The 27933-nt window shown below is 37.0% G+C and overlaps 1 protein-coding gene across 1 annotated transcript; it reads left to right on the forward strand.

Moving 5' to 3' along the window:
• Window positions 1-1246: 1246 nt before the first annotated feature.
• LOC138727866 (otogelin-like) lies at window positions 1247-26927 on the forward strand. The gene is made up of 22 exons (XM_069871111.1): window positions 1247-4044; window positions 4730-4867; window positions 6550-6673; window positions 6762-6854; window positions 7487-7676; window positions 9893-10107; window positions 11150-11291; window positions 11629-11814; window positions 12298-12510; window positions 13391-13495; window positions 13801-13908; window positions 14288-14389; window positions 15576-15680; window positions 15772-15812; window positions 16785-16848; window positions 17838-18016; window positions 18364-18468; window positions 19255-19374; window positions 21324-21369; window positions 23208-23279; window positions 25328-25407; window positions 26536-26927. Exons 1-22 carry the CDS (start codon window positions 1247-1249, stop codon window positions 26734-26736), a joined length of 5427 nt encoding a protein of 1808 aa, XP_069727212.1. The 3' UTR covers window positions 26737-26927.
• The last annotated feature ends 1006 nt before the right edge of the window (window positions 26928-27933 follow it).

Consider the following 27933-nt stretch of genomic DNA (forward strand, 5'->3'; position numbering starts at 1 on the left):
CTTGAGTGACTGAAGTCATCACGTCAGACTCTGCTGACTGGTGGAGAAGGACACTGTCTTGTTTCAAATTGATGAGCACAAGGTCTTTGCTCTTACTCAGGCTGAACAAACTCTAACTGCAGCACATCGCATGATAACCAATTAAAAGCAACCTTGAGCACGTGGACAGCTTGTTTTAACCAATAATGTTATGTCTTGTGGCGCGTGGAAAGCTTTAAGGTGTGTAAATAAGTGATACTTTGGCAATAAAGTGAGAACGATTTAGCATCGCATCGGTGTGCGGTCGTTACTCGGGACTCGTCTTCCAATGAGGTACCCTGTAAAAGTCCCCCATGTCCTGAGCATAACGGTCTGACATGATAGTCCTTAATTCATCAATGTCCTTTCGTAACTGACAAATATCCAAGAGCTACTTTCAAAGGCTTTCTGCGCGGTGGTAATTTTCCTTCTCTTCAGCTGAACAGCTCAGTGATCGGATTCCCAGCAGTAACGAAAGATTTGGCTCTTCACCCTGAGCTCTCTGAGTCAGAATACTGCACAGTGCTTTCAAGTCAAATAAGCAATGGGACATTTCCTTGAACAACTGGTCTGCTATAGGTAGCATCTCAGATACCGGCCGCCTGGACCGTTCTCGCTGCCGCATCTGCTCTTTCAGAGTGGCATTCTCTTCCATCAGTCTTTGGTTTTCAGAGAACACGTTACTTAACTGCTCTATTTTCCTTTCTTTTTCTTCAAGTTCATTAGTCATCTTCTCAACTATCTGTTCTCCTCGCCACGATGTGCAGTCCATCCTGGCCCTTCTCCTGGGGCTTGTTGGGCTTATCGGGCTTGTTGGGCTCATCAACACCGGCCACAGAATATCTAAAATGAACACATCTGGTTAAAACAGCAGTCTTATATTGAAGGTCTTTGCTTTGTGGGATACCTTTCTGCTTAGGGATCTGAACTTCCTCCTTGTTGTGGAAGCAGAATGGACCAAAGCTATCACATACCTCAGACTACGCAAAGAATTCATTATTAAAAATTCAGAAACAAAATTCTATTTCTGCTATGGCTTTCTACTATGGCTTTAGAATTAACTATACAATATTTTAAAGGGTTGAAGGATGCTTGCCGTACTGTCCCATACATTTGCTTCACCACTAATCCGTAAAAGACAACGAAGCGTGAGTTTTTCCTTTTAGGCATACCTGTGATGCCTACAGAATCAGCAGTTGGAACAAAACCTTCACTGTTAATCTCTCACATGGGTGCTGCTATGGACGGATTTCCTCAGACACCTCCTTTACTTGTTACTTTGGGGACTGAGTCAACGCATACTGGTGTGACAGACAAAGTAACCATGAAGGCAAACACCACTTTAAGGGAAATGAATGCATCTGCACAGTCCACTACAGACTTCTGTTCATTGGAAGCATCTAACGCAGCCACCTATTCAACATTTTCATTACCAAGTACAGTGGAGCCTCCTGATGCACTTCACAGCACATCCAGCCCTACTGTCTTTTCCAAACTCATCTCTTCAACAGGTCTTCCAGCTGCTCTTCAAGCCTCAGCAGTCACATCACGTACTCTCAGTTCTACTGCATCTATAACTTTACCCATTTCAATAGCAACTCCAACAACCCTGCTCAGTGCAAGTCCTAACCCAACACGTTCTACATCATTAACAACACCAATTTCTGTAGTGGTAGTTCCATTTCCACTTGAAACATCAACCACTCAGCTAGGGACTCTTTCCCCTACTTCAGCTTTAACAACTTTAACCTCCAAGCCATCTTTTGTCACTTCTGAGCTGCCTGCAGGGATTGGCAGGAGTAGGAATCCTTCAGCAAGTCATTCTAAGGGAGCAACAACATCCTCTCAAGCGCCTTTGTCTGCTTTGCTGGCTGGCAGAGCAATTTTCACAAGACCTGTATTTTTCCTAGGTTCATGGTTGACACTAAGCACATCGACTTTGACTGTTAGAACTAGATCTGGCATTGGTCAGACTACAGTTCACTCAACACCTATTTCTGCACTGACTTCAACTGCTTCTCAAATTCCTATGACTACAAGATTTGCTAATTTTGAGACAAGTTTTCCTCAATTATTCACAGTTTCATATTTTGAAACAGCAAAACCCTTGTCTAAAACTTCTCTAATATCATCAAATGCAAATTCTTCAGCTAGTATTTCTCCAAAGCCATTTTTATCTTCAGTGGATATTTCAGCGACTGCTCACAAGCAGACATCTCCACTAATAAAAGGCAGCATTCCTGCTGCTCAACCCGTAATGACTGTCTCTTCATCTCAAGTTGCTTCCCAAATTCCTATAAGCACTTATTCGAGTCCTTCTGTAATACGCAGAGTATCTACACCAGTGAGTTCACCGATTACCTCACTGAAGCCCAAAGCTATGGCAGATACTACTGTTGCCTCCCAAAGTCTCTATAAAGTACCTTCTGCTGCTTCTCCTCTTCTAGTCAACCCAACAATCTCAGATAGGTCTATAGCAAGTAAAGACTCAAGAGAAAATAAATTCATAACACACACTGATTCCTTTTCAGCTTCATCCATTTCTAAAAAGCCACAGAAATCCATTATGTCTACGGTCTTCCCTTTTAGGACATTGATATTACCTCTAAACACTACATTAATTACTCCAGAAATTGCAGAGTACTCAAGCAGTTCACATACAGAATTGAAAACTGACCCTGTGGCACGAAGTTCAGGCACTTTCCTTCCCAAAGATCCTTCTCTTACAAGGTCATCACCTTTTTTTACAATCTTGTTATCAGCATCAGTACCACCTTATACATCTCATACTACAAGTTCTTCATTGATTCCCACAGTCAGTAGGACATCATCATTAACACGAAGTTTAACTGCCACCAAAACATCCATTTCATCTCTAGATACACAAGGAACCTCAAAAAGTCCAGTTATAGACTTCACAACTTCTTCTGTATATTCTTTTACCTTCACTTCAAACTTAAGCCTTTCTACCAACCTTTCAGCAGCACTAAAAACATCCATTTCAATGCCCCCTTTACTAACACCTACAATTGCTGAAGCCACTTTAGACAGCCAGTCCAGTAGGGTCCCTATGTCTTCACCACCTCCTAAGACCACTCGTATCTCTACTGTTTCTCTAGGAAAACAGAGTTCTTCAGAAGAAGATGGAACGATATCAGCCATATCAGCTGGACTCATCACTCAATCTACTACACCAATGATCATGAACACAAGAGTGAATGCTACATCCTTAAAAGCACCTTACATTTTTGCAAAAATACCACCCAGCTCTTCAGGAAGTTCATTAATTGCTTCTGCCACTACTGTAGCCTCTAGGACGGCTACAGAAACCACTGATTCTTCTGTTGCTGACCTGGAGTTTTTTATGGCTTCATCTTCACTTCCTAACACCACAGAAACACCCATGCATGTGTCACTCAAATCTTTATTTACATCTGCAGTGACTCAGGCTTTACAGAGCACTAACGAAACTCCAAAAATTATAATCATGAAAACAAGTGGTACTACGAGTCCATTATCCCAGACAAAGATTACCCCATTTACAGCTTCAGAAGTTAAATATGCAACCTTATTTGAAAGGACTGCGCATATTTCAGAAGGCAGTCAGCCTTCGCGTGAACAAAGAAACATTACCAAGCCAAAGTCAACCACAACTGAGAAATCTTCCCTCCCATATTTGACAGTATCTGCAGTTCAGAGTTCACCTTTTTCAAGAACTACCACCTCAGTTAAAAATCTCTCTCTGTCTGGTGTCCTGCATGTAACAACATCAGATTGGCCCAAAATCCCAATGCAGAAACCAATTCAACCTTATTTCAATTTAACAGAACCCACAGAGCTGCAGACCAGAACGCTAACGAATTTATCTCATTCTAGCGGTGTTACGGCTCTGCCTTCCTCTTCAGAGCCTGTGGAAGCACAAACTTCTCTAGTAAGCACAGAAACAATGACAGTTTTGGCTGGCAAGGCTTTCTTTGATACAATGATTCATACACCGATGTCTACAGCTTCTGAATGTGTGGTATGGTCAGTTTTACTTGCCCCTATGTGTTAAAATATCTATGGCTTTTCAGTCCATTCTGTTATGCTATGTATGTAAATAATAGAGATTTTAAATATCTTCTATTTTTTGTTTTTATTTGTATATTTAAAAATCCTTCTTTCTTCTTGGAGGTTTGTTGAATCACTGCTTTTATACTGCCCTGGCATTTTCTGCCACTTGAATGGATTCCTCTGTTAAAAAAATAGCTTTTAAAATTATATGCCAATTCTAGATAGCAAAAAATATTTCTGAGTTGTAGAAAAAGCCACAATTCATGGATTTTATTTTTTATTTCTGGATAACATCACCCTGTCTTTCTTTGTTTTCCATGTGTTTCTTTGTCATATGGTTTAAAAAGTTGGAAATGCGTAATTCGGTATTTCTTAAAAAGCTTCAGATTATTACTGAATGTAACATGTAACCACGATGCATAATGGTTTACATAGAGAATTCCACCAAAGCTAGATGGAACAGGAAGGGTGTGGGTGATGTGCATCATTCTCACCTGCTACAACCACATAAAATCAATTAATTCAAACAATAACCGATGAGAGGTCATATTGACATGCAGATTCTGTCTCAGGGAGGGTGATGAACAAGCAATCATTTGAACTTCATAAAGGCAATGAATGTAAGGTTGATTCTGATTGTTTTTCCTTTATATGACAGCCAAGATACCTTGAACCTCTTGATAAATGTAGCCAGTTCGTATGTGTTCATACGGGTTGGATGTTATACAGCCTTTCAAGGAACTGCCCTAAGGACGTGCAGAAGCCAGACTGTGGTTTTCGAGGAATGCCAGTTCAAGTGAATACTGACAGTTGTTGCCCAGAATGGGAATGTCCCTGTAAGTCACTGTTTTATTTTTAAAACCAACACAGAGCCTTGATCTGTAAATTTCAAGTAATAACTTAAGGATTTATTACAGTGGGGATATGAAGTTGAATACTGGCATAAATTTAAAAGAGCTGTTCATCATTAGAATAAAATATAGGGAATGTTTTGGTATCTTTGTATTAACATTCAAGAGAGTCAAAATAGTTGGTCTTGAATTAAAACATTGAAATGAAATCTGTGACATGAACATCAATATTTTCCAGCTGAGACTTTTCAGAATTTCTGTCAGTAGAAATGCTGAGATTTTAACATTCCGTGAAGAAAAAAAATGAAATACCGACATTTTCTGAAAGACAGAACCCCCAAACTTCAGTTAACCCAGAAGGTTTTACTCATATGTAGAAGCTGCAGAAACTGGCAGCTGACTGTCTGCCAAGGGTTCAAAAAGCCCAAATAAAAGTAATATTAAAAGGCTTGCACCGTTACTGAAACCAATATTGCACTTTTACATATTTGTCTCCAGACAGGACAGAGCAGTCTCCTGTTATCTGCATCTCAAAAATACGTATATTTTAACGCATATGTTTTATTAGGCAAAGTACAGATTCATTGACCTTGCCTGTAAAACACTGACTTCAGTGAAAATTATCGCCAGTTTAAACTTTATCACTGGACACACAGTGGCAGGTTAAGATATTTTCACCAAGTAACAGAGGACACTTCTTTCTGCTTATGGCTCAGTATGCTGCCTGCAGAATATGATCATCAATATGTAAACAAATATATGTCATATGAAAGCAAATGTTGATAAAAGTGAAAGGTTTTAGAAATGCCTTGTATTTGGTTTTGTGGTAACCTCATTAAATGACAGTTCTTTTTTAGGTCAATGCTCTGTACTGTCTGAACTGAGTGTTATTACATTCGATTACATTAGGGTGATGAGTTGTTCTTTGTAGTTGTGTAACTCTCTGCGTTACCGACAGAGGCGATCCAGCCACTTTATTTTTAGACTGCGACTTTAAGTCAGGTCAGTGTCATTCTTAGAGTCTGTACATACATTTCCTTTGTATTGTTCACAGTCCTAAATTATGCAGTCCTTGAAGAATGGGCTTGTATGTCCGTCTTTAGTTTGTGGATAAACAAGTTCCTGATGAGGAACTTCATCAAGTTTCTTTCCTTCCCATCCCTACTTGGTCTCTTACCTACTCTCACTCGGCAATCGTACACTTGATCTTTAGAGGTTTACTTTTAAATTGTTCTCTTCACTGTTTCTTAGTTGCAGTTTAACGCAAAACACAGCTCACGTAGGCAGATGACCTTTAGAGGTCTGTAGGTGTAGTTCTTTAAGAGATATGCAATCTTGTGCAGAACTATGCCTTGGTAAAGTAGCAGCTTTATCAAAGTTAGAGATGGGGATTTTATTGGCATCAACATTGTATTTCTATGTATTTTTAACTGAGCTTGTTCATGTTGTGTTATCTTTTCTGTATTATTTTCCATAAAAACCCACATAAATTTGATTTGAAACTTTAATAAGTAAATCAAGTTTCTAAAAATAGGTCATGGAAAGGTGTACTACATTTGCTGCAAAATATGTATTTTTTATTTATAAGGGAAGTATTAAAATAGTTTGATTATAAAATTGATTGTAGAATAGCTTCAAACACAAAGAAAACGGTCATCGTATTTTTGCCAAAGAAGAATGCTGTTGACTATCATTGCACTTCTAATGTTTTTCTAAATGTTTTCCAGAGTGCAAATTCAATAAGAAAACCAGTGAGTACTTATTTTCTTTTACTAATTGCACTGGTACAGAATTAGAGAAACAATAGTAACTAAACTTGTTTGTCACTTTTCTTTCAAGGTTCCCCCTGCAAGCACTTCAGGGCTCTGTTTTAAGAAATTAAATGTAACAACACACACACATAAATTTCTTATTGATCGTTTAGCAAGAAAAGTAAGTATATATCACAAATGTATAGTATGTGTACACCTAAAAGATAGCTAGAGAGCTAGTCTCTTGTAGAATGCAGTAGATCAGAATTTAATTAATGTACTACAGGATTAGGATTACTTTTGCAGTTCAGGTTCCGAGTAATTTTGGGTAGACTAGAAGCAAGAAGCGTACGCTTCTGATACCATGCTTCACTTATAGGTCATTAATACAAAATGACATTTTGAAGTTCTTTTGTCATTTTAAAGAGGTTGCAAAAGGCATTTATACCTGAGGCTGTATTTCCAGATAGCCTAGAACTGAACAGAAATGTACTAAGATCAGTTCAGAAAGATAACTTTGAGTAATTGAGATGAGGTTTGGTTTTGGTGTTTTGCTTTATTTTTTTTACTATACAGCATGTGATAGATGAGATTTATTCCTTCCTTAATTAGAAAAGATTTCAATATCATTGTTTTTTCTTATGTGTACTTCATCTTCAGTTATAGGAAATGGCACTGACAGCAAGCTCTGTGATTTAAACACTGACTGTACGTGGCAGAGGCTGTAAAAAATATCTTTTGCCATAAGATGCAAAGACATTTAAAATCAGCACAATCTGTTTCTATCCCTAAAATGTATTTGGTTCATTTTAGGTAGTAGTGGATTCTGTAATTCAGTCATTACCTCTTTCAAAAGAAGGACTGAGTATTCATGATACGGGTGCAATGTATGTCATTAATACTGCAGCTGGTATTAGCATCAAGTGGGCTCATGTTACAGGCATCATAGATATACAGTATGGACCACACCCTAACGCATCGATGAAGACAGAAGGACTCTGTGGTGAGGCAATGGTGGCAATTTTTTTTCTTACTTAATAACGTCCCATTTAAAACTTACATCTCCTTTTTGTGTCTGTGATCTGCTGTCCTTATAAGGCAAGCTCCTGCAATTCTATTAATTAATAACGAGAAATAAAAAATTCTGTTTCAAAGCACTGCTTGCTAATAAGGGAGTTTTCAGAGCAAGTAATGATCAAGACATTGCATTAAATTAACTTTTAAAAAATGTTCACATCTCTGCTTGTGATTAAGAATACTGTTGAAGTCAAGTGAAGAAAAGGGGAAAATTTTCACTAGAGAAGTGACTACTGAATTTCAGGTAGCGACAGTATATTTCAGTGATCACGGGAAAAAAGAACTGACAGATATTAGCAGTGGCAGCTTATTGTTACGCAAACACTAATAAAAGGTGTATCTAGGGAAGCATTCAAGTTCCCCGAGGATGCTAAATCCGAATTCAGACCTCTTAAGGCTGGATTTAGGGTCCAAAACCATGCTGAGTTGACTCAGACTTAAATTGCAATGATAGTAAATTTAGCGTGTTTCTGGCTTCCCTGATTATAACTCTGCCAGTATGACTTATATGGAAAGATGTGAGCAGGTATTTCAGCGTTATTTGAATTCTATAATAAATTTTAATTTTCTGGTGCACTGTGATTTTACAGGTTCTACACCATATTGCACAGGAAAATGAACTTTTATAATATTTTAAAATGCTTTTAGTTATAAAGCAGAAAAATTCAATTTAAATACAATCATGAACAAATTAAGCATTTATAATCAATTACTGTATTCTGCTTGAACAAAAGGAAAGTTTTGCTACATCTAGTGAGAGAAGGCAAATGCTGGCCCTGGCAGGTACTGCATCTTTTCCCACTATCATGTCATCTTCTCTATGGTTGCTGAAAAATATTGAGATGAGATGAGCTGAAGTGTAGGAAGGATTATATTATAGAATAATCTTTGTGCCATGAAAAGACACAAAGGGGAAGACTACACAGACAAATCCAACCTCTACTGCAAAGCGTTACTCTACCTGATGTTTTTCTGTGAAATCTGAAGGCTGCTTTAGTGCTTCTGTCCTATTCTTCGCCATGTGTTCCCATCTGGGATTCTCCTGTCCTTTCCCCTCTCATAGAAAAAAAAAATGAACAAAACCATGTGGGACTATGGGGTATTTTTTCTTTATTTTTAAAGCTGTATTGATTCTGCAATTCTGTAATATGTCCCTACGAATTCTAATGCCAGCACATTTTGACAAGAAGCAAGAAGCAGAAATATTAAGAATCCTAGAAAGAACTGCTTCTGTCAAATACTTCTTATCATGCAAACATCTTCAGTATTTCTCTATGCGGTCTGAGAGCCTGTTGCACCAGGCTAGTCCAGTTCTATCAAGGGACCCTGGAGAGTATCAGAAGGCAAGGCTGGAAGCCCAAAGGCAAGAACTTAGGCTGTGGTTAGCAATGCAGAAGGAAAGTGAAAGAAGGATATAGGAACTTTGGCTGATCAGTCCCTACGATGCAAAACACTATTCTGAAAATTCCAGTTCTGGCTTTAATGGCTTGTTATGTGCTTATAAGGAGTATAGGTTTTCACTGATGAATTAACTGAATACATACAATAATGGGTTCAGGTAGCCATTCAATGTCAGGTGAGTTTGGAGGGGTTGTTTTTTTCAGTGGATTTCTATAAATAATTTTAAATAAGAAAAATATTTCCTCTAGAGAAAGCAATTTGATCATCACAAGACTCCTTTCATAACTTCCTGCATTTAGAATGTTCAATTAAGTTTCAGTACAGTGTTAAATCATCAGTGATGTGCAGTTAATTTGAAAGCCATCAACATTTACTGCAAAGGAGTTCATTGCTCTTTGGTAGTATGAGATCAGAATCTGGTGCCAAGTCAGTGCATTTGCCACACCCAACATCACATTTTGGTAGGAGTTTTTCTCCAAAGTTAATTAATTGCTGGGAAAAATATCATCACTTGCACTGCATGTATCTGCTTGTTGTGCTTGGCCATTGACCTGACAAGTAAAATCGTAGCTATAAATTTGGAACTACAGTGGACATATAACTGCTTTCAGTTATAAATTCAGATGAGTAAGTCTCACAGTTAAGCAATGTTAATCGTACCTTATCAAGTGCATTTTTCTTTCCCAAAGGAAGTAATGTGGCATGTTTGCTTGTGCTTTGAATGCGATGCTCTGTCTCCAGGGGTGTGTAACGGAGACCCTACTGATGACCTCAAAATGCAAAACAGGACCATAATTAAAAATTTGGAGGAAATCGAAGTGTTCATTAGGAGCTGGGAAATCGAGAAATCACTTGATGTAACGACTAGGAGACCAGTAAGAAGCTGTACTGAAGATAACTGCTCATACTGTATGGAACTGTTGAACAGAAGCACTTTCATCCCTTGTCACAAGAAAGTGAGTACAAAGATCAGTGAAACTCCAGGTGCAAATTAAATAAAAAATGTATAGTTAATAAAAGAGTGAGAGACCTATGCAGATTTTTAATGTTGTGCTTATTTTCATGAGTTGACAACTGGGCAATTTGGTAGCAGTTTTTACACAAATCATCTGTTTCTGGACACTGTACTTTCTAATGTGTAGTGCAGCACGTCTGCTTTTCATAACTGTTTTTACATATATAATTTTAAAATAATTAAGGGGAATTTGACTAGTCAGGATTCCTACTTCATATACGCCTCCAGGAGAACTCTCATAGACTCAGATACAATGCAATTGCTTCTTTTCCGGTTTACAGCAACACCTGCCCTAGCATGAAAACTGCCAAGCATTTAGTTAATACATTATAAAATTTGTTTCCTTTCATGCACACAATGATGACAGAGCAGAGTGGATAAAGTGTATTGCGTGCTTCCCAGGCAAGAAGCAAGTGGACAAAGATAGGTAATAGAGCTAGCGATGTGGCAAAAGTAAGTGACTGCTTGAAGATTTGCCAAAACCGCAGGGAGAGCTGGGCTGCAGCACAGCAGTGAACAGGCAGAATGAAACAAAATCTGACTCCTTCCACCTTGCCATAAGCTTACGCAAATAAAACCAATAGAAATAAGATAGGTTGCACCACCTGCATTTAGACCCAGTAAGATAGGCCATACTGGGTCCTATGGACACAGAAACAGAGTATTCGGCAAGAATTCATTCACAGCAAGAATTTATGAAAGGTACAGCAGCAATGTTCAGCTGTGTTTGTTCACTTTTAGCTACAGGGCTCTACTGCAAATGTTCTTGTAAGTAGTGTGACAAACTCACTAGGACTTTGTTTTGTGCCTACTGATGTGCATAAAAAATTCTGGCGGTTTCAGTTTTGCTGAAGGAGTGTTCTGAAAAATATCCCTGCTTGTGATTTTTCCCTGGTAGCTGTATTATTTTTTGTAATTAATGATTGTTTTTAATTACAGAAAACTCTTCTACTTGTTAATTCTCAATTACAATACGTTCCTAGGTTTCACCACAGGAGTTTTGTGAGAAGATGTGGATCAACAGTACATATTTCTGGAATTATGAGTGTGATGCACTTTCTGCATATGTGGCTTTATGCAACAAGCACAACATCTGCATTAAATGGAGGACACCTGATTACTGTTGTAAGCAGATAGCCATGTTCTATACCCCAATCTGGCTTTATATTGCTGCAGTTTTAATGATGAGTTAAAAATACATTTCTTTCTATTGTTTTTGTAAGTACCCTCTCATTCTATCACAGCATTAGTAAATCAGGGTAGGAGTTCTCAAGATGTATTGTTTTAGTCTAAGTGTCATGAATCAGTTTTAATCTTGATCGAACGAGTTGCTTACCTGAAGTACTGTTGAAAATATAAATGCATGTCTGTGACACACTCAGTTGTTCTTACTACTTGTTTATCCAATGAAATACTGAAGGAATAACAGCAGCACTCGATATCCTATTTTTATGATTTGCAGCATTGAGTTGTCCTGAGGGCAAGGAATATCAGCCTTGTGTGCAACCCTGTGAAGCCAAGACATGCTTGAATAAATGGTTCTATGAAGATTCTCCCTGTTCTTATTTAAGGGAAGACTGTGTTTGTAAAAATGGCACTATTCTGCATAGAACAGCCTCTGATCTCTGTATACCAGAAGAAAAATGCAGTAAGTGCAGCAGGAGAGAGTGGTTTTGCAGATATGCTAATATTAACCAGCAGCTCGGTGTAAGCAATGTTTAAATTCTGTGTCCACCCTCACTAAATGTGGATCTGGTACAGCTTCCTTCAACAGTGGCCAGCTTTATCCTCAAGCTACAGCAGTTTGTGCTTTCAGTTCACCTGTATTCAAGAGCCAGTGATGATGTACTTCTCCTGGGAAAAAAGGATGGTCATTCTTCTGTAGCTCTCTTTCCTGGAATACTTAAGAAGGAACAGTATGGGCAGGTTCTTTCCCTTGCACACAGTATCTTCACCCGCGGCAAAGCATTTGTTCATTTGGGGTTTTCGAGGTCATTATCTTTTCTTGGATTCCTTGATCATAACGCTCCACAGGGCTCTTATTTTATGCAATAATTTTATGCAATTCACAGTTGTTTGCAGGATATCTGCACTCTCTGCTTGTTGAAGGCTATACTGTTTTTTCTCTCAGCGTGTACAGATAACAAAGGACAACCCCGCTCTGCTGGGGAGATCTGGAATGGATCCATGAGAGGCTGTTGCATGTACAACTGTTCAGAAAATGGAAGCATTGTTGCTGTAGAACCTGAATGCGATGAGGATGCACCACTAACCTGTGAAAGAGAAGGGGAAGTTATTGTCCAGGTCATTGAAGAGAGAGCTTGCTGTCCAAAGAAAGTTTGTGGTATGTACTGCACTTGTTTTCAGTAGCAGAAGTGTAAGGTAAGTGCCGGACATCCACTGGCAGATAACAATGTTTAGACAGGGTTCAAGGTAACATTTTTCAGAAGTGATTTTTAGGTACTTGTGCCTGGTTGGGCCAAGAAAGCAGGTTTCTTTTCTTTGTAAGGCTATATCACTCTTTTTTCTTAGAAGTCCACTGGTGAAACAAATCTTCTGTTAAAAATGAATTTTTAAGCTCTTGGGTGGAATTTCAAAAGAAATTGAGAAATACTCGATGACAGAAGTAGCTTGGTAATTGGGACAGTCGTCAGAGCCTGTATGCTTCTCTTATTAGTGTTTTGGCGTCACGAGGGGTGTCCTCTCACTTGCTGCTTTTTCCCAGAAGCAGCATTCTGTGAGCTGATCACTGAATACGATCATTCTGTCTAACCATGGTTGTTAGAAAAAGGAATATGCTTATTGCTCCTAAAATGTTAAGCAAAAGATACTTATGTCGTCATAACATCTTCAAATAAAACAAGAACAAACGATCTAGCTGATATGGTGCTTTTGCTCCTTAGTTAGATGCTTGTAAAAAAGATTGTATTGTCAATTTTTTTAGGGAATATTTTTACTGGGACATTTTAGCTGGCTTCATGTGTAGGAAGCCGAGCGAGTAAATATCTGCTTTAAGAGAGGTATAATGCACCACACTAATGGAGTTACACTGGCCCTTGGCTGAGCTTGGAGGCCTACATGACACTATGGAGTGCACTTTAAGATGACTTGGGCTGTGCCTAGTTTGTAGATCTCTATACTAGGTGGTACAAATACGTTGAGCTATAGGACTTGCACGTGCATCTCTTCAAATATGTCAAATTTGATTGTTTTTTATCCCACAGAATGTAACATGTCATTGTGTGACACTAATGTTCCAACATGCAAAGCCAATGAAAAATTAGTGGTAGGATACCACGCCCTGTCCTGCTGTCCACAGTACCGATGTGGTAAGGGAAATACAAAAACACAGTTACTGAGAGATCTTCCATGCTTGTATTACGTGTTGTAAGAAAATTTGTCTTACACTTTGTTTTGATTGTTAATGTAATGGGATATTATAAACAGCAGCAGAAAATGATGGGGATTTTTTCACTCTCTGATGCTTTTTTGTTCTTGTGTTTTGTGTCACTCTTGATTTACAATATGATTTGGAGTATGTTCTAATAAGTAGATGAAGAATATTTTGCCTTTTATCATTTTTGTATTGTTGCTATGACTCTTTTAACAATATTGTTTACTTCACATCCTACAGAATGTGACCCTTCAGTTTGTTTCAATGCTACCCAGCCGGACTGCAGAGAAGATCAATTTATTGTTGAAACAAAACAGGAAGATCCCTGTTGTTTCTCTTATCTCTGTGGTAAAAAGCCTCTAACATTTTGATGAATAACTAAGAAATAGTTAAGTACTTACAAAAACTGTCTATAGTTTCAAACCTAGTAACTTAGGCCAAGAAGTTTTACAGCTGTCGGTTGGACTTCACCCAGGTTAGATTGCCTGGAGCATGAATTATTCTTGGGTTTGAGGATCTTTTATTTCCAACATCATTTTGAACATCATACTTAAACTTTGTTATAGTTTTAAATTTGAATGTCAATCCATAAAAACCCTTTTATCGAAGTAACAAACATAATATGACTTGTCATATAGTCTATTAAATAGAATTCACATGTGCGAACTTTTTAGTATCTAGAACTTTATAAATGTCTGTTTGGTTGGTTGGTTTTTTTTTAATTTAGTTTGTGAATCCTGTATTGAGCCTGTTCCCTTGTGTAATGAAGGGGAAATTCTCACCGTAGACCTTAGTACCATGCAATACTGTTGTCCTCGTTACTACTGCGGTGAGTGTAACTACTGTCAGTTCAATACGTGATCGAATTTAGTAAAATGACAGACTGTGTATGTGTGTGATTGTTTTCATTCAGCAGTTAGAGCGGGCTTCAGATAGAGATTAAGAGATCTAAACGAGGGTGTTTGCATTTGAAGTAGGTTCAAAGTCCTTGACAGACTCAGGGGTGTTCTAACCAATCCAGTGAATAGAGTTTGGAGAGATTATTTAGTTTACCAGAGAGCAAATAGCTACTTTCAGAGTGATCTAAATACCAGCATATTAATGTGGAACTGAATGCCATCCTTGGACTATGTCACTGTTCATATTAAAACAGCTTCCATGTTGTTGTTCCTCTGTTGTATCACTCATTAGTGTTTCAGCAGTTTCTTTACACTTTTAACTTTTAGGGGAAGGAGTAGGCCAAGGGTTTCAAATTCTTCTGGGTTGACCACTATTGAAACAATGAGCAGCCAGAAGAAATAAATGTGCCTCATAAAACACAGAAATTGTGCTATTTGTTCTTCAGTAACGTCCACAAGCGTAACTGCTTAATTTACATTAACTCTCATCCCATTGCAGTCTTTGGGTAATTACAATTGATTAAATTGTCTTCCAGTAAGTTTGGAGCTTAATGATTTTTACTTCACATGCTTCCATATTTGGGTGCTTTCCGTTTCCCGGCACTTGCACTGAGGTGAAAGTTTCTGCAAAGTTGTTTGGTGCTGTTTTTAGCAAATTCTGGCAGGTAGGAAGTCAGATCTTAGTATATGGTCTTCTTTCAGAGTCCCACCAAATAAGCCACCTCTGATAATACAGGCAGGTATTTTCCTATTAGAGTCATCTCTGGAGGGCAGTTGCTCCCTGTTATCTTACAGAAATGTGCTTCGCGGCACATCTGTAGCTTAGAGGAAAAAAACAAACATGTTTTCAGAAAGCTGTGATTTTAGTTTTCTTAGGTACTGGTTATCAGCTTGAGTGACCCTGAAGTAGGAAGAATATTAAATGATACCGGTGTGATGTTTAAATTTAAACATGTTCTAAGGCAACAAAAAGCACTTTTGAAGTTCTTTGTTTAAGAAGCACAATAAAATTTTAAAAAAAATTATTTTAAAAATTGTGTATCAAAAGAAGTATAAGCTGGAAAAGTCAAAGGAAATTGGAATGAATTCTCATACCCATCTTTCCCTCCCATTTAGTTTGTGATGAAAATCTTTGTTCTGAGCCTCCTATGAACTGCACAGATGACATGAAACTTGTGAAGGAAAAAATACCCGGGCAGTGTTGTCCAGAATGGCACTGTGGTAATTATTGCTTTATTCCTTAGTCATTGCTGTTAACAGAAGCCAAAAAATTAACTAACTGACGAATAACATTTTCTTGTTCTCTTCTCAGAATGCAGCTGTGAAAACACTACTTTTCCGACCTGTAAATTGGTAAGCACTGTCCTTTAGATATTTTTATTAATGTTATTCAACCCTCTTACTCTTCCCTTTCAATTCCTTGTGTCAATTATCTGTAAAGGGTGATAAGACTAAATCGCGACAGACTGAGACTGCCTCCTGGTCCCCAGCTCAAGCACGTAACTCCATCAGGTGTCTGCACAGTGTCAGCTATTCCTTAGGGAAATTTCACTTTGTGTATTTTAAGATGTCAAAAAAAAAAAAAGAAAAGCAATATTATTCTTTTCAATGTTGACTCAAAACAGTGTGCAGGGAAAGTTTTCCATGTAAACAATTCCCGATTGTTTTTTAATAAGTAGAAATGAGCTTTATGAACACATGTATTTTCTGGAGAAATGTGTTATTGAGTTAATCATTTATGCTTTTCATTAAAATGATTTAACATCATTGAATTTAGCTCATATGAGAAGTCATAAATACCTTGCTCCTCACATACTTTCCAATTATAGGGACTGTGATCTGGAAAATAATTACGAGTGAATGTTTGAACTCCCATTAGTAAAGGGATATTCTGCCTATCAAGCCTATAGCTTGGACTTCTCTTTCCCTTATGTGAAGACTGGAAAATTTAAATTCTAGGGAGGACTTGCAAATTTGAAGAGCTTTCATCTATCTTTTGGGAGAAAATTATTAGGAAACAGTCTTTTCCTATCAAGTTCAGTATTGAAATAACTATGTATCTCAGGAAAAATCACTGTTTAGTAACTCTGCTATTCACATGCATTCCTAGAGAAAATTAAGTGCTTTGCCTCTGTTGAAAGTGATAAATACATTGAATAACTCTAAATGGGCTACTGTTTCTTGAGTAAATCAAAAATTTTCTCTTTTATGAAAGGAGGGGTAGACATGATGAAAGTAATATTTTAGTTTTAGAGAAAAATGTCTGTTTAGCACTACAGTTAATTGTGCACGACATAACAAACTCTTTTACCTTTTTATACTCAGGGGGAAGTTAAAAAAACAGACAGTAGTGTTTCCAGTGCTTGTGGATGTACTCATTACGTTTGTGGTAAGTTTTTCCTATTTCTAGCTGTTTTGTTTTAGTTGTTAGTAAAAAGACCATGCAAAGAAAGCAGAAGTAGGACCATAAGAACCTTCTCAAACATAAACATTCTTTTATCTTCATTTTTATGTGTGACTACCTAGTTATGTAATTATGCTCTCTTTTCTGAATAGGATGCTTTGCTAACTCATCAAATTTTGTGTCCGTTCTGGTGGGGTGTAGGAGAGTTCTAAAAATCCTTAAGCTTTCAGAGTCAGGTACTGTCTCTCTGGTGAGAGGCAGGTCATGAACCACAGCTGAGTATGAGTGGTGTAACTGCTTCTAGTCCAGTGTTGTGGACAAGTAAGACATGTCACACCAGAGCAACAGACCTGTTCAGCCAGCATAAGGGTAGGTACCAAGCCAAACCTCTCTGGGATGGACAAGCGATGACCCAGATAAATTCTCAACCAGACCTCTGCTCCCTTCCCTCACTCAGCTACCCCGTGTAGACTAGACTTCAGCTGCACTGTGCATGGGGGTGCTTCAGGTGCACTGCAAACCTGACCTCAGCCCATGCTAAACTGCCTCCAGGAGCAACGTACACTTAGAGCACAGCTTGAGCACACACCCATCCCACAGGTGATTTCAGACATACTAGTTTATTTGACATTAAACATTCTGTGAAGTGCAGAATAATTCATATAGTGTACTTAGCTCAATGTTAAATACTAGAAGTCTTTATAAAAATGCAATCATCAACCTTTTTAATTTTCATAGTTGGAACACTATCAATTTTAGTTGATAATTACTGACAGAAGGCAGTTTTGCATTTCATAGCATTTTCTTAAATTGAATTACAGCTCCTACTTCCCTTGCTTGATAATTAAACCACCAACCAATCTTTCTAGAGCATAGCACTTTACCCTACTTTTGTCTTCACACTGATTCCATTAAATTGCTTGATGACCTCTTTTTCCCTCCCCTCTGGTAACATTTATTTCTTTTGGTGTTAGAGAAGGATGAAGTGTGCATCTTCGAAGAGGTCACAGTACTGAATCCTGGACAGTCAGTAATTCAGTACTTGGATGGAGACCTTTGTTACGCTGTACAGTGTTTACAAGAAAAAGATGAGAACACAGGATATAATGCCATGTATTTTACAATAGTGAACTGTTCGCAACAATGTGAAGCTGTGAGTATCCTTAAAATAAAGGAATGATGCAATTTTTGAGCACAACTATAACATTAGGATAACAGTAGAAGTGAAGACTTTTGCCAGCCCTGTTTGCTCAGCAACAACTTGACAACTTAAAAGTGATGATGTGCGTCTTCTGCCTCCAGCATTATTTTGAAAAGCAACTTCTAGCAGCATATGTAAAAATATCCTTCCATCCATCCATCCATCCATCCATCCATCCATCCATCCATCCATCGTTTCTCTTGGTATTTTTAGTTTAATAAATCAATGAATTTTCCTATAATGTATGTTGAAAATTTTACTTACGTATATATTTATTTATTGCTTTCCTTTCTTTCCAGCATCAAATATATATCCCTCCCTCCAGTCACCATACTTGTTGTGGTACCTGTCAAAACGTGTCCTGCTCTTTTCATACTGAGAATGGAACACTAATTGTGTATGAGGTAAGTGCCTCTGAAAAGAGATAGAAATAACTCCAACGAGACAATAAATAGGTGTCTGACACTTACTTCTTAAGTTAACTCATGCTGTGAGTCTTGTTTCATCCCTCCTTACTGCCAGTTACACTCTTAAGAGCCATTTATGATATATGATAGGAAAGGAGTGTGTTTTAAAGGTCTTCGATTTCACACTAGGTGAATTCCTTATTTCATTTAATTTGTTGTAGTATTTTCTACAGAGATATGGGCATGTCATCGTTTAGTTAAGCCTGGATATACTCTAAGTGCAGGGTAGGGTTCAAATTGTATCAAAAGTGTGATTTAGATGAGTTAGGAGCTTCTGAGTCTTCCCAGGGACGCTCTTCTCCTCCGTCTGGTTTCTGCAGAAAGGAAGTGTTCAAACTGCAGCACTGAGGTTCAGGATGGTGCGTTCCAGCACCCACAGACAAGAAAATGTAGATGTGGCCATGATTTAATTCGCACTTTCCATTACTTTTGGAGCAAAAGAAACTATTGGGCTTTTTTTCTGTCACAGAGACTTTTCATTCTACACTAGGACACTCATGCTGAGAAGCACACTGCACAGTGGAGCCATGGCTCCAGGGAGGAGTAGCTGCTGGTGGTTAGAGGATGTTTTTTTCCCTTTGTCACCTATGGGTGGTTTGCAACAAACTTTGCACTCCAGTAGGTGTTACGGCATCAGGGCACCATTTTTACAGACCTTTGGGGTTGGAGATAAAATTGAAATGTTTTGTCTTTCCCGACATTGGTTTTGTTTTATATATTCAGGAAGGAAGCAGCTGGAGCTCCAACTGCACTAACTACAAGTGCGCAAAGACACCCGCAGGGGCTATCATAGTGGGATCAAGTGTTTCCTGCCCCCCTTTTAATGACACTGAGTGTACAAAGGTTTGTACTATGGGTGAGGTAACTGACAATAACTGATATGGAATTTGGCTTACACCAGACAATGCGTGCACACCTCGTGCACTTTTTAAATTAAAAAAAATGGTAAGTAAAAACATGTAAGCAAGCAACTTATAGCCTTGTTTTCTATGTTTCTGTTTGCTTTTTGGCTAACAAAATATCTGTGAAGGATTATGAAAATTTGTTTCAGGTCTTATTGGTAATTGCTTTAAAATATTGTGGAATTGGAGCCACGCTTGACATACTTTTATATGAAGTGCTAATCACTATGTCTTACTTAAGTTTGGAATAACACTTTGCCAAATTTGTAGTACACATACACTAAATAAATTGGATCAAACAATTCAGAAATGCTGCCTATAAAAGTGGGCTACATTAAAAATTTCTTAAGCCGTGCAAAGATTAGAAAGATGACAGAGTATATATGTACTTGATTATCTCTTAAACTAGGCTTTGTATAACATAACAAATGATACCTCTCATACATGAAAAGGCATTTACCTACATCATATATCTAAAAATCTACATTTGGCATGCCCATATAAACTAGTTTGAAGAACATGGATGCTTCATGTAGATTACATATTTGTTTACAATTTAATTTGTAATTTAATACTTCTCTAACTTTCTAACGCTTCTTATAATTATTGCACTTGCAGTACAGCATTTATTACTACTACTACTAAAATAAATATACATGTAGAGAGGATAAGTACCATCACTGCCTTGAATACAGATTACAAACTTTGCTCAAGTCCCACTAATCCATTGCATTTGTTTAAAAAAGTCCTTTCTCCTTCCAATCCTGAAGAAGGCGTTCTATCTGAAATTAATGCCTGTTCTGCTTTGACTTTATCCTTGAGTTTCTGCCTTGGAACCCTTTTGTTATCATCTGTTAGGATCTTTCTCTAGTAATAAATGAGGATTTCGAAGAATGGAGCCCTAAAATTAACATCCTGAATCAGTCTTACCTGTTTTTCAGAGCTGCTCATTGTAGACGAACTGAACCAGTAGCTGAGGAGAAAGCTCTTCTGAGAGACAGCTCACGATAATTTAGGAATATGGATTTAAGAGGCTGAGTTTAAGTGCTCATTTATAATGTTCTTGAACAACTTATTTAGCAGTTTTTATGCAACGAGATAAAAAATTCATGCTAACATGAAAAGATGGAAGCTTAAAACTGCTTTTTGTCTCTTGTTATCATAAGGGTGTTATTTATGTTGAGCTGTCTGCTTGATATGCAGTTCTGGGCTATGCACTGAAATTGTGGGCATGTTTTTTCTTGCTTGCAGCCATTCTGACAGATTCAGACAACTTCTCTCTCTTTGCTCACCCTTCTCATGCTCTCTTTTAATTTCAGAAGGACATTTGCTTCACTTCCATACACTTCCACTTTCTAACAAGCAACTTCAGCAGAAATTAATAGCAATTGTAATTGAGAAAAAGAATTGAGCACACTAATGTTTCTGAAATTCTGCAGTTAATATTCTCTTCCAAAAGCCTGTATATATACATATTTAATGTTGTAAAGTGCTGCTTATTAGGTATTAATTATTTGCTTGGCGTGTGATGAATGTAAATTCTTTTGCATCATCAGCAAAGACGCATACATGAATTTTTTAAACTATCTTAATAAATCTCTGCAGTGAGGAACAGATGGTAGTGGATGATCCAAAAAGAAGCTTATACAGACTAAGTGTCTTATACAAAGGATACAAGATGAGCAGTGACAAATTCATTTCCAGTGTCAAAGGCCGTAAAGAATTTGTGAACCAAATCTTGAGCTGATTCATATCTTTGTAATTCCCTTGATTTCAGTGACACTATTTCTAATTAGTTGGACATCTTTAAAACACGGAACGTCTTGAGATACAATTTACCTTTGCATTGAGCACAGTCTTTTTTGAAATATTCTCCCTTTATTTTTCTAGAATGGAGGCGTTGTGCAGACGTATAATGATGGCTGCTGCAAGACCTGTAAGTGATGAAGGCTGCAATATGTGCTAGTTTGGCTTTGGTTTTGGAGGGCTTGTTTTTTTAACCTCACTTGCTGGGACACAAAGAAAGAAAAAGCATGCAGCTCCTGCAAATCACATACAATTCTTTTAATTACTAACTACTTCTCTTAAAAGTCTTGCTTCGTTTGGCTGCTGACTTGGTGATTTTTAACATTATTGTTCTGGAGTATAACCAAATCTCTCCAAATATAGCCTGTGTAAGATAAAAAGTTATCTTGAGTAAAATAATGAAAACATTCCCTTTATTGCTAACCTGACTCTAAAATACTGCTTATAAGATTTTCACCATGAAAGATAGGGGTTTACAGTCCTAAAATTTATTTCTAATTTGACGATGTTTTGAAAGATGACTCCAAACTTACCGATTTATTCTATACAGCTAGTATGCACCTCCTAGGGCAAAAAATACTGGAATATAATTTTTTAAATCCCAAATGTGGAAGAGTTGTAGTAATACCTAAAGAAATCCTTATATAAAATTGACTTTTCAATATCTGGGAATACATTCACATTCTCTGAGTGTATTTTGTGATGCAAGCTTATATAAAGTTTTATAACTTATGCAATTTTAAGTGTTAGTTGAGGACAAACTGATTTTCTCTGCAGTTTTGACTAGGAAAAGTTTTACTATCCGGGTATATATTTATGTATATATAAAAATAAAACACCATTGTATATAACTAATTGTGCAGAGCAAGAGCTTGTTGAATGCTACAACCCCCCTCCCCCTTCTTATTTGGTCTTTTTTTTGTATTCAACACTAGAGTTAAAATATCTGAGCAAATTAATCCTTGGAATCTTTTTGGACAAACTTTACTTAATAATATTGAACAGGAAGTCACTGACCTAAGACCATACATTACATAGTAATTAAAGATTCAGAAGTGCACTATATTGTAAGTAATTGGATGATATAACAAGAAATATTCAGATCTATCAAATACAGAACAATATTTAAGTTTCCAATTCATCTAAAGCTTTGAAAGTGAACTGCAAGTACTGTTCTTCTATTGTATCTAAAATATAAAATAAAAGCTATTTTAATGCAACATAATATATTTTTTGACAGAAAATCAGCATAGAAAAGTAACATACCAGAATTGTGCTTAAAAGCTTACTAATCAATATTATTTTTCTAATGTGATAAGCTACGTTGAAAAGTATTTAACTACTGCCCCCCAGTTAGGTTTGCTGTATTAGTCAAAAGAATTAACAGCTACTGGTTTTCTGTTGACCAGGAAGACCTATAATTTTGACTGTATTTCTTGGCCTCAGGAAAGGCATCGTTATACTTCAGAAACACTTGCTGAGGTGACTGCTAAAAACACAGCTATAATTCATACAATTATATGCTATTTTATTTTTATTTAAAATTTGTTTTATTTTAACCAAAAGCATGTGCCCTGTGGTGAAGCAGATAAAAAGAGTACTTAGAAGTAGAGCTTGCAGCACCTTGGGGTCTTAATGGGAACAAATAATCTCTCTGAAAGAGCTTGTGATTCAATGCATGCAAAGTGAATGCAAATATTTAATTCTTACCTTGCCATAGAGAGACTCATTACAAAAGTTTGGTTTACAAGGAAGCATCATTCCAGTTTTGTGCTAACCAGAGAGTAATAAAGTTCAGGCCGTCTTTAGAGAGACTTGAAGCAGCTGCAGAGTTTCTAAATTTAGAAAGCTCATCATCTTTTTTCTAACAGAAAAATTGCAGTTGGCAGTGTAAGAATTAATGAAATGTCTTTTAAATAAAAATGTTTTTATTTAATGAGAAACTTATATTCCTAATGATTCTGCCAGGTTCTGGACTGGGTCTATTACCCTTTGCCATTAGTCCAGTAGTGCCTACCAATAGTATTAATTGTGAACCAGGTATTACTTTTAATAACGTCTTTTCTTTTTCTAATAATAGTGGAAGCACTGCTTGATATACATGTATGGCTGTCATCACTATTAAATGTTGCCATGCAGTTAATGGTATTGGGCCTGATACTGAGAGATGCTGAGCCCCTGCTGGCCTCTGAAATCAGTGGGTTTCTAAAGCCTGGTTAGGGTTCACTGCTCAGCACCTGTCAGAATTAGGTTCATCCATTTGTGGTATATGCTGCAGATGGTTCTTCCTCCTATTCCTTTCTGAAACTGGTTTTAATATGTGAAATTACTGTACAGGGTAGCCGAAACAAGAAATGTTACTTTAAAAAAGCATCATCACCCTGAACACTGTTACCAAGAGATTTTAAATCCGATCTCAGGTCTCTGAATTTAATCACGGAACTGTTTTTATCTTAAAATAGAGCAAGATTGTGCATAGCTGCCTAGCTCACCTTTGTAGATATGGATTTATGCTGTATTTATTTTTTGTCACAAATAACATGTTATGCAAATGATGGGGGAGGGGGAACATAGAACTACAATCATGCATTAATAAATAGTCTTTACACCAGAAATTACAGAATGTTACATAACCGTTGCGTTTTGAACACAATTCTTTGCTTTTACAGATAGGTAAGTCACAGAAACTCCTTACTGGAATAAGGAGTGAGTAGAAAAAGTATACCTAATAATGAATGCAGATCTTCTTGACTGTTGAGAGTGAGAGAGAGAAAAACATAGCAACAGAGTTTTCATTAAATATCAGCACCTTATATGCTGAAATGTCATATATCTCTCCACATGACTTGTAGAAGTACAAAGATTCCACTGTCTCCACATATTTATGCTGGCCAGTGCTTTCTGATGGAAATATCACAGGACTTCTTCTTCTTAAGTGTTGCTGAGCAACAACCAAGATGCTGGAGGCTAACAGCTTCGGTCCTACAGTGATCTACCAGTTCAGTAACAGCATCTTGTTTGAGCATGCAATGCATGAATTAAATTCTAATTCCACTCTGCAGCCAGCCTAATTTTTAAATACCCACTGGAGTTGTGGTTGCAGAATATCTCAGTTACGCAGAACACATTTATCTTATAGAAGTGCTCACGAGGTCCCGGGGAACAGAAAAGTTGTTCTTGTGTACACCCACCCACGAAGGCATGCGCTGAAGTTGGAGAAACCGCTGAATAGTGCTTGTTTTACATACTGAATGTCCAGAATGGTTGTGTAGAAAAACTAATAAGCAATTTTGACGGGTGGTGAAACAGGAGACCTAAATAACTGCTGTTATACAGATAGTAATAACAAACAGCCTGATATGGAGCACAGCACGAAAGATTGTACATTTAGCTGTTTCAGTACCATAACAGAATTTTTAGTATGTCAAAAATGGCTTAGCACTCTATAGCTTTGTTTTTCAAATCAAAGGAAAAATCCTATCAATCTCTTCCAGAATGTACTGAAAATTGTAGTATTTCCCTAATCCTAGATCCATATGCTGACACAGAGCTACAGCTTCGGTTCCGGTGGTAAAAACTGCAATGTATCTAGCAAACATTTGCATTCCTCTCTTTCAAAGCTTCCTTGAAGAAATTCAATTGAAATTATATAGTTCTATTTAAATTCTAAACATTCAAAATGACATCACATTTGTAATCACATTCACTGCTTTACCTTATAAAATGTTAAATTCTGAAAATTTTCTAACATACAGGATCAGAATCTTATTCATATTCAGTATTCCTATCAAAACAGAATTAATTCTAATAGTATTCAAAATTACTCGAGACATCTTTTTTCTAGTTGCTCGTATTGTCTTGCCATATATGCAATTCAAAATCATATTATTATTTTAATGTTTATAAAATCTGTATCACTTAATGGGCCACTTGACACTTCATATGTGCCAGCTATAAAATCAATAGTAATGCTCAGGAAGTATTTATTAACATAATTATTAAAATTATTTTAACAGTTTCACTTTTTTAGTAGCAAACACGGTACAAAAAGTGTATTGATTCAGTATGCATTTTCTGTGTTTGGTCAGGCAAAAAGGAAGAAAGGATTTGCCAGAAAATGACAATCAGGACGACCATAAGAAAAAACGATTGTATAAGTCAAAGCCCGGTAAGCATAAAAGACCGATGTTTCACACTGGGCTTACCGTGCCAAATATTCAGAAGTAGGTTATAGCTATCAACAAGCAACAAAAAATTGTTGCTATCTTTCAAAAGCAGACCTTTGACCTGAGGAATGTTATCTGACTAGTAAATGGTGTAAAATTAGCTGTTCCTATGACTGGAAGACTGAGCATTCCTACCTGGAAAAACATCTGGCTTCAGAGGAAAACGATACAGCGTCATTGCTTCTAACTAACAAAGACACTGAACTCTTCACCATGAGATAACATCCCATTCTAAAAGAGGAGCAGAAATGCTTCCACTTAGAAGGTGATAGAAACACTGCTGCCTTCATCTTCAAAGACCTTTACTCTCCAAGTGTTCTTCTCTGGTGAGATTCTGTTCAAGAACCTAAGCAGTCCTAAGGAAAGAGGCAAAATATCATCACAGATTTCCTTGAGGGCTGCCCACCCTTCCCACAGTCCAGATTCCCTTACGCTTCACCCAGAAGTTCTTCCAGACTTTTATCTCCTCAAAATTTCTATTCACATCCTTAGCTCCACTTCCCTTCCCCCCAGCTCTCCTACAGCAAAATCCCTGACATTGTTTCAATGACAGGAATTTGGCCCGTCACATGGTGGTATCTGGAATGGCTGGTTTGGAACTATGTATGTGTTCTTTGGCCAGATTAATGCTGTCAATCTTCGGACAGGAAAATTCCAGGAAAGCTCTAAGAGTTACCTTTTGGTCTAATTTGTTTCTTTATGGCCCATTTGTTCACAGGCTCTTTGGAAGGGAGTGGATCAAAGCATCCTTCATATGCCTCACTTGCTTAAGAAAACAGATTTAAAACTATGACTAAAATAACAAGACCTAACATGGACATTCTGTATTTTCCAGCATTTCGGCTCTGCTTAAGTTTTAATTGAAAAAAGTCTATTTCTTTTCTGTCAGGGTATCAGGCAAGAAGACTCTTTGTCTAATGCAATAGTGAAAAAAAGTTTTGCTCTGAAATTTAGAAGACAAAATAATTTTTAAGACCAGAGTCCTTTTCAAATGTAAAAATGGGTTTTAACCAGCAAGTTCAAAATCTAACACCTGACATCTCTAACTTCAGTTACTCTTTTACCTACAGATAAATGTGGCTTCTTGTGACGGAAAATGCCCATCTGCAACAATTTTCAATGTCAATATTGATAGCCATTTAAGATTTTGTAAATGTTGTCGAGAAAATGGAACACGTAATCTCACTGTACCACTACGCTGCTCAGGAAATGGCACTGAAATTACGTACGTCATTCAAGAGCCTATAGACTGCTCATGCCAATGGAACTGAACATTACTGTGGATATCATTTAATCTGAAGAATTAAAATTAGCTTCCTTTCACCAGACTCCCTTTTTTACCTTGGAGGGCTACAGTACTCTGCAGGGGAAAAAAAAATAAAATGTCTCAATTATTCTTCATAATGTAACTTTTTGCAAGTTTAGTAAAGATTATGTCGTTCATTGTTCTTCAGAATTTCTTTTTAAATATTGGCATAAATAAAAAGAAAATATAAATCCTTTTGAACAAGGTATAATTTCGCCTTCATTTATTTCTACTTTGTGGTTTTCTGCTAAGCTGTTGAAAACCGGTTAATGCCTGTGTTTCCACTGCTGTAAAATTTTGGATTGTGGCTACCTGTCAAAGTTCAGAATTTCTTGGTTTCTCTTCCCTTTATTTAGAAACTTCCAGTTAAGAACTATCACGGGTCCCCTGTTTACATGGGAAAGAAGCACATTAGTGTTTTGAGAACAACTGAATTACCTTGTTAAAAAAAAATAGTGGGTTCAAATGAAACATTTTTTATCCTGCTGAAAAGTGTGTCTTTTGTCCATTACACTGTGGTCAATGAATGGACTCTGATTACACTGTAAGTCACTGAGAAACACCACAACTGTGGTCTGTATGTACCTGTGGTAAATCTCCAGAGCATCCAGTAAAATGATAATAATATCTTGGAACTTCTGTCATTTATTTATTTTTGATCTATGACTCTATGACTTATTTTAAATATATGCTATAAATATGAAGCATGACAAGGAAAAGGCTGGAGAGTTTAAGCTTTTGTGCCTTTATTAAAAATACCTAAAGCTGTTTCTGATATGAAAAATTCTATTTTATATCCATTTTTCAGTTTTCACAGATAAGGAGTGAGTTGTCTTCTAGCTGTAGAGTAAGATTCCATGTGTATATATATTTATTAAAAAATTAAGATACTGCATATTTTAATTATTCATAATGGCTTTCTTCCTCTGTTGCCCAGTTTGAAAATTTGTGTTTAGTATCTTTTTATAAAGTATGTACAAATTGGTTTCTTGTTTTTTTTTTTTTAATACTGAGATTTGGACTGTTGACTGAATTTAGGTTTAATAATTTTGGAGACGACTAGGAAAAAAATCCAGATAAAATATATGTTTTGAAAGGCTTAGGTGAGCTATTTATGTTCAGGCTGGGAATATCCATGATTCAGCAACTTAAGCTTAATATA

The sequence above is a fragment of the Phaenicophaeus curvirostris genome, chromosome 1 (assembly GCF_032191515.1).
Source record: "Phaenicophaeus curvirostris isolate KB17595 chromosome 1, BPBGC_Pcur_1.0, whole genome shotgun sequence".
NCBI lineage: Eukaryota > Metazoa > Chordata > Aves > Cuculiformes > Cuculidae > Phaenicophaeus > Phaenicophaeus curvirostris.

What these genes read in the sequence shown, in the direction of transcription:
- LOC138727866 (XM_069871111.1), top strand. Translation starts at nt 1,247, where the DNA reads ATGGGTGCTGCTATGGACGGATTTCCTCAGACACCTCCTTTACTTGTT. An exon ending in GCTTCTGAATGTGTGGTATG is followed by an intron (nt 4,045 to 4,729) that starts GTCAGTTTTACT and finishes TTTATATGACAG; the next exon opens with CCAAGATACCTTGAACCTCT. An exon ending in ATGTACTCATTACGTTTGTG is followed by an intron (nt 16,849 to 17,837) that starts GTAAGTTTTTCC and finishes TTTTGGTGTTAG; the next exon opens with AGAAGGATGAAGTGTGCATC.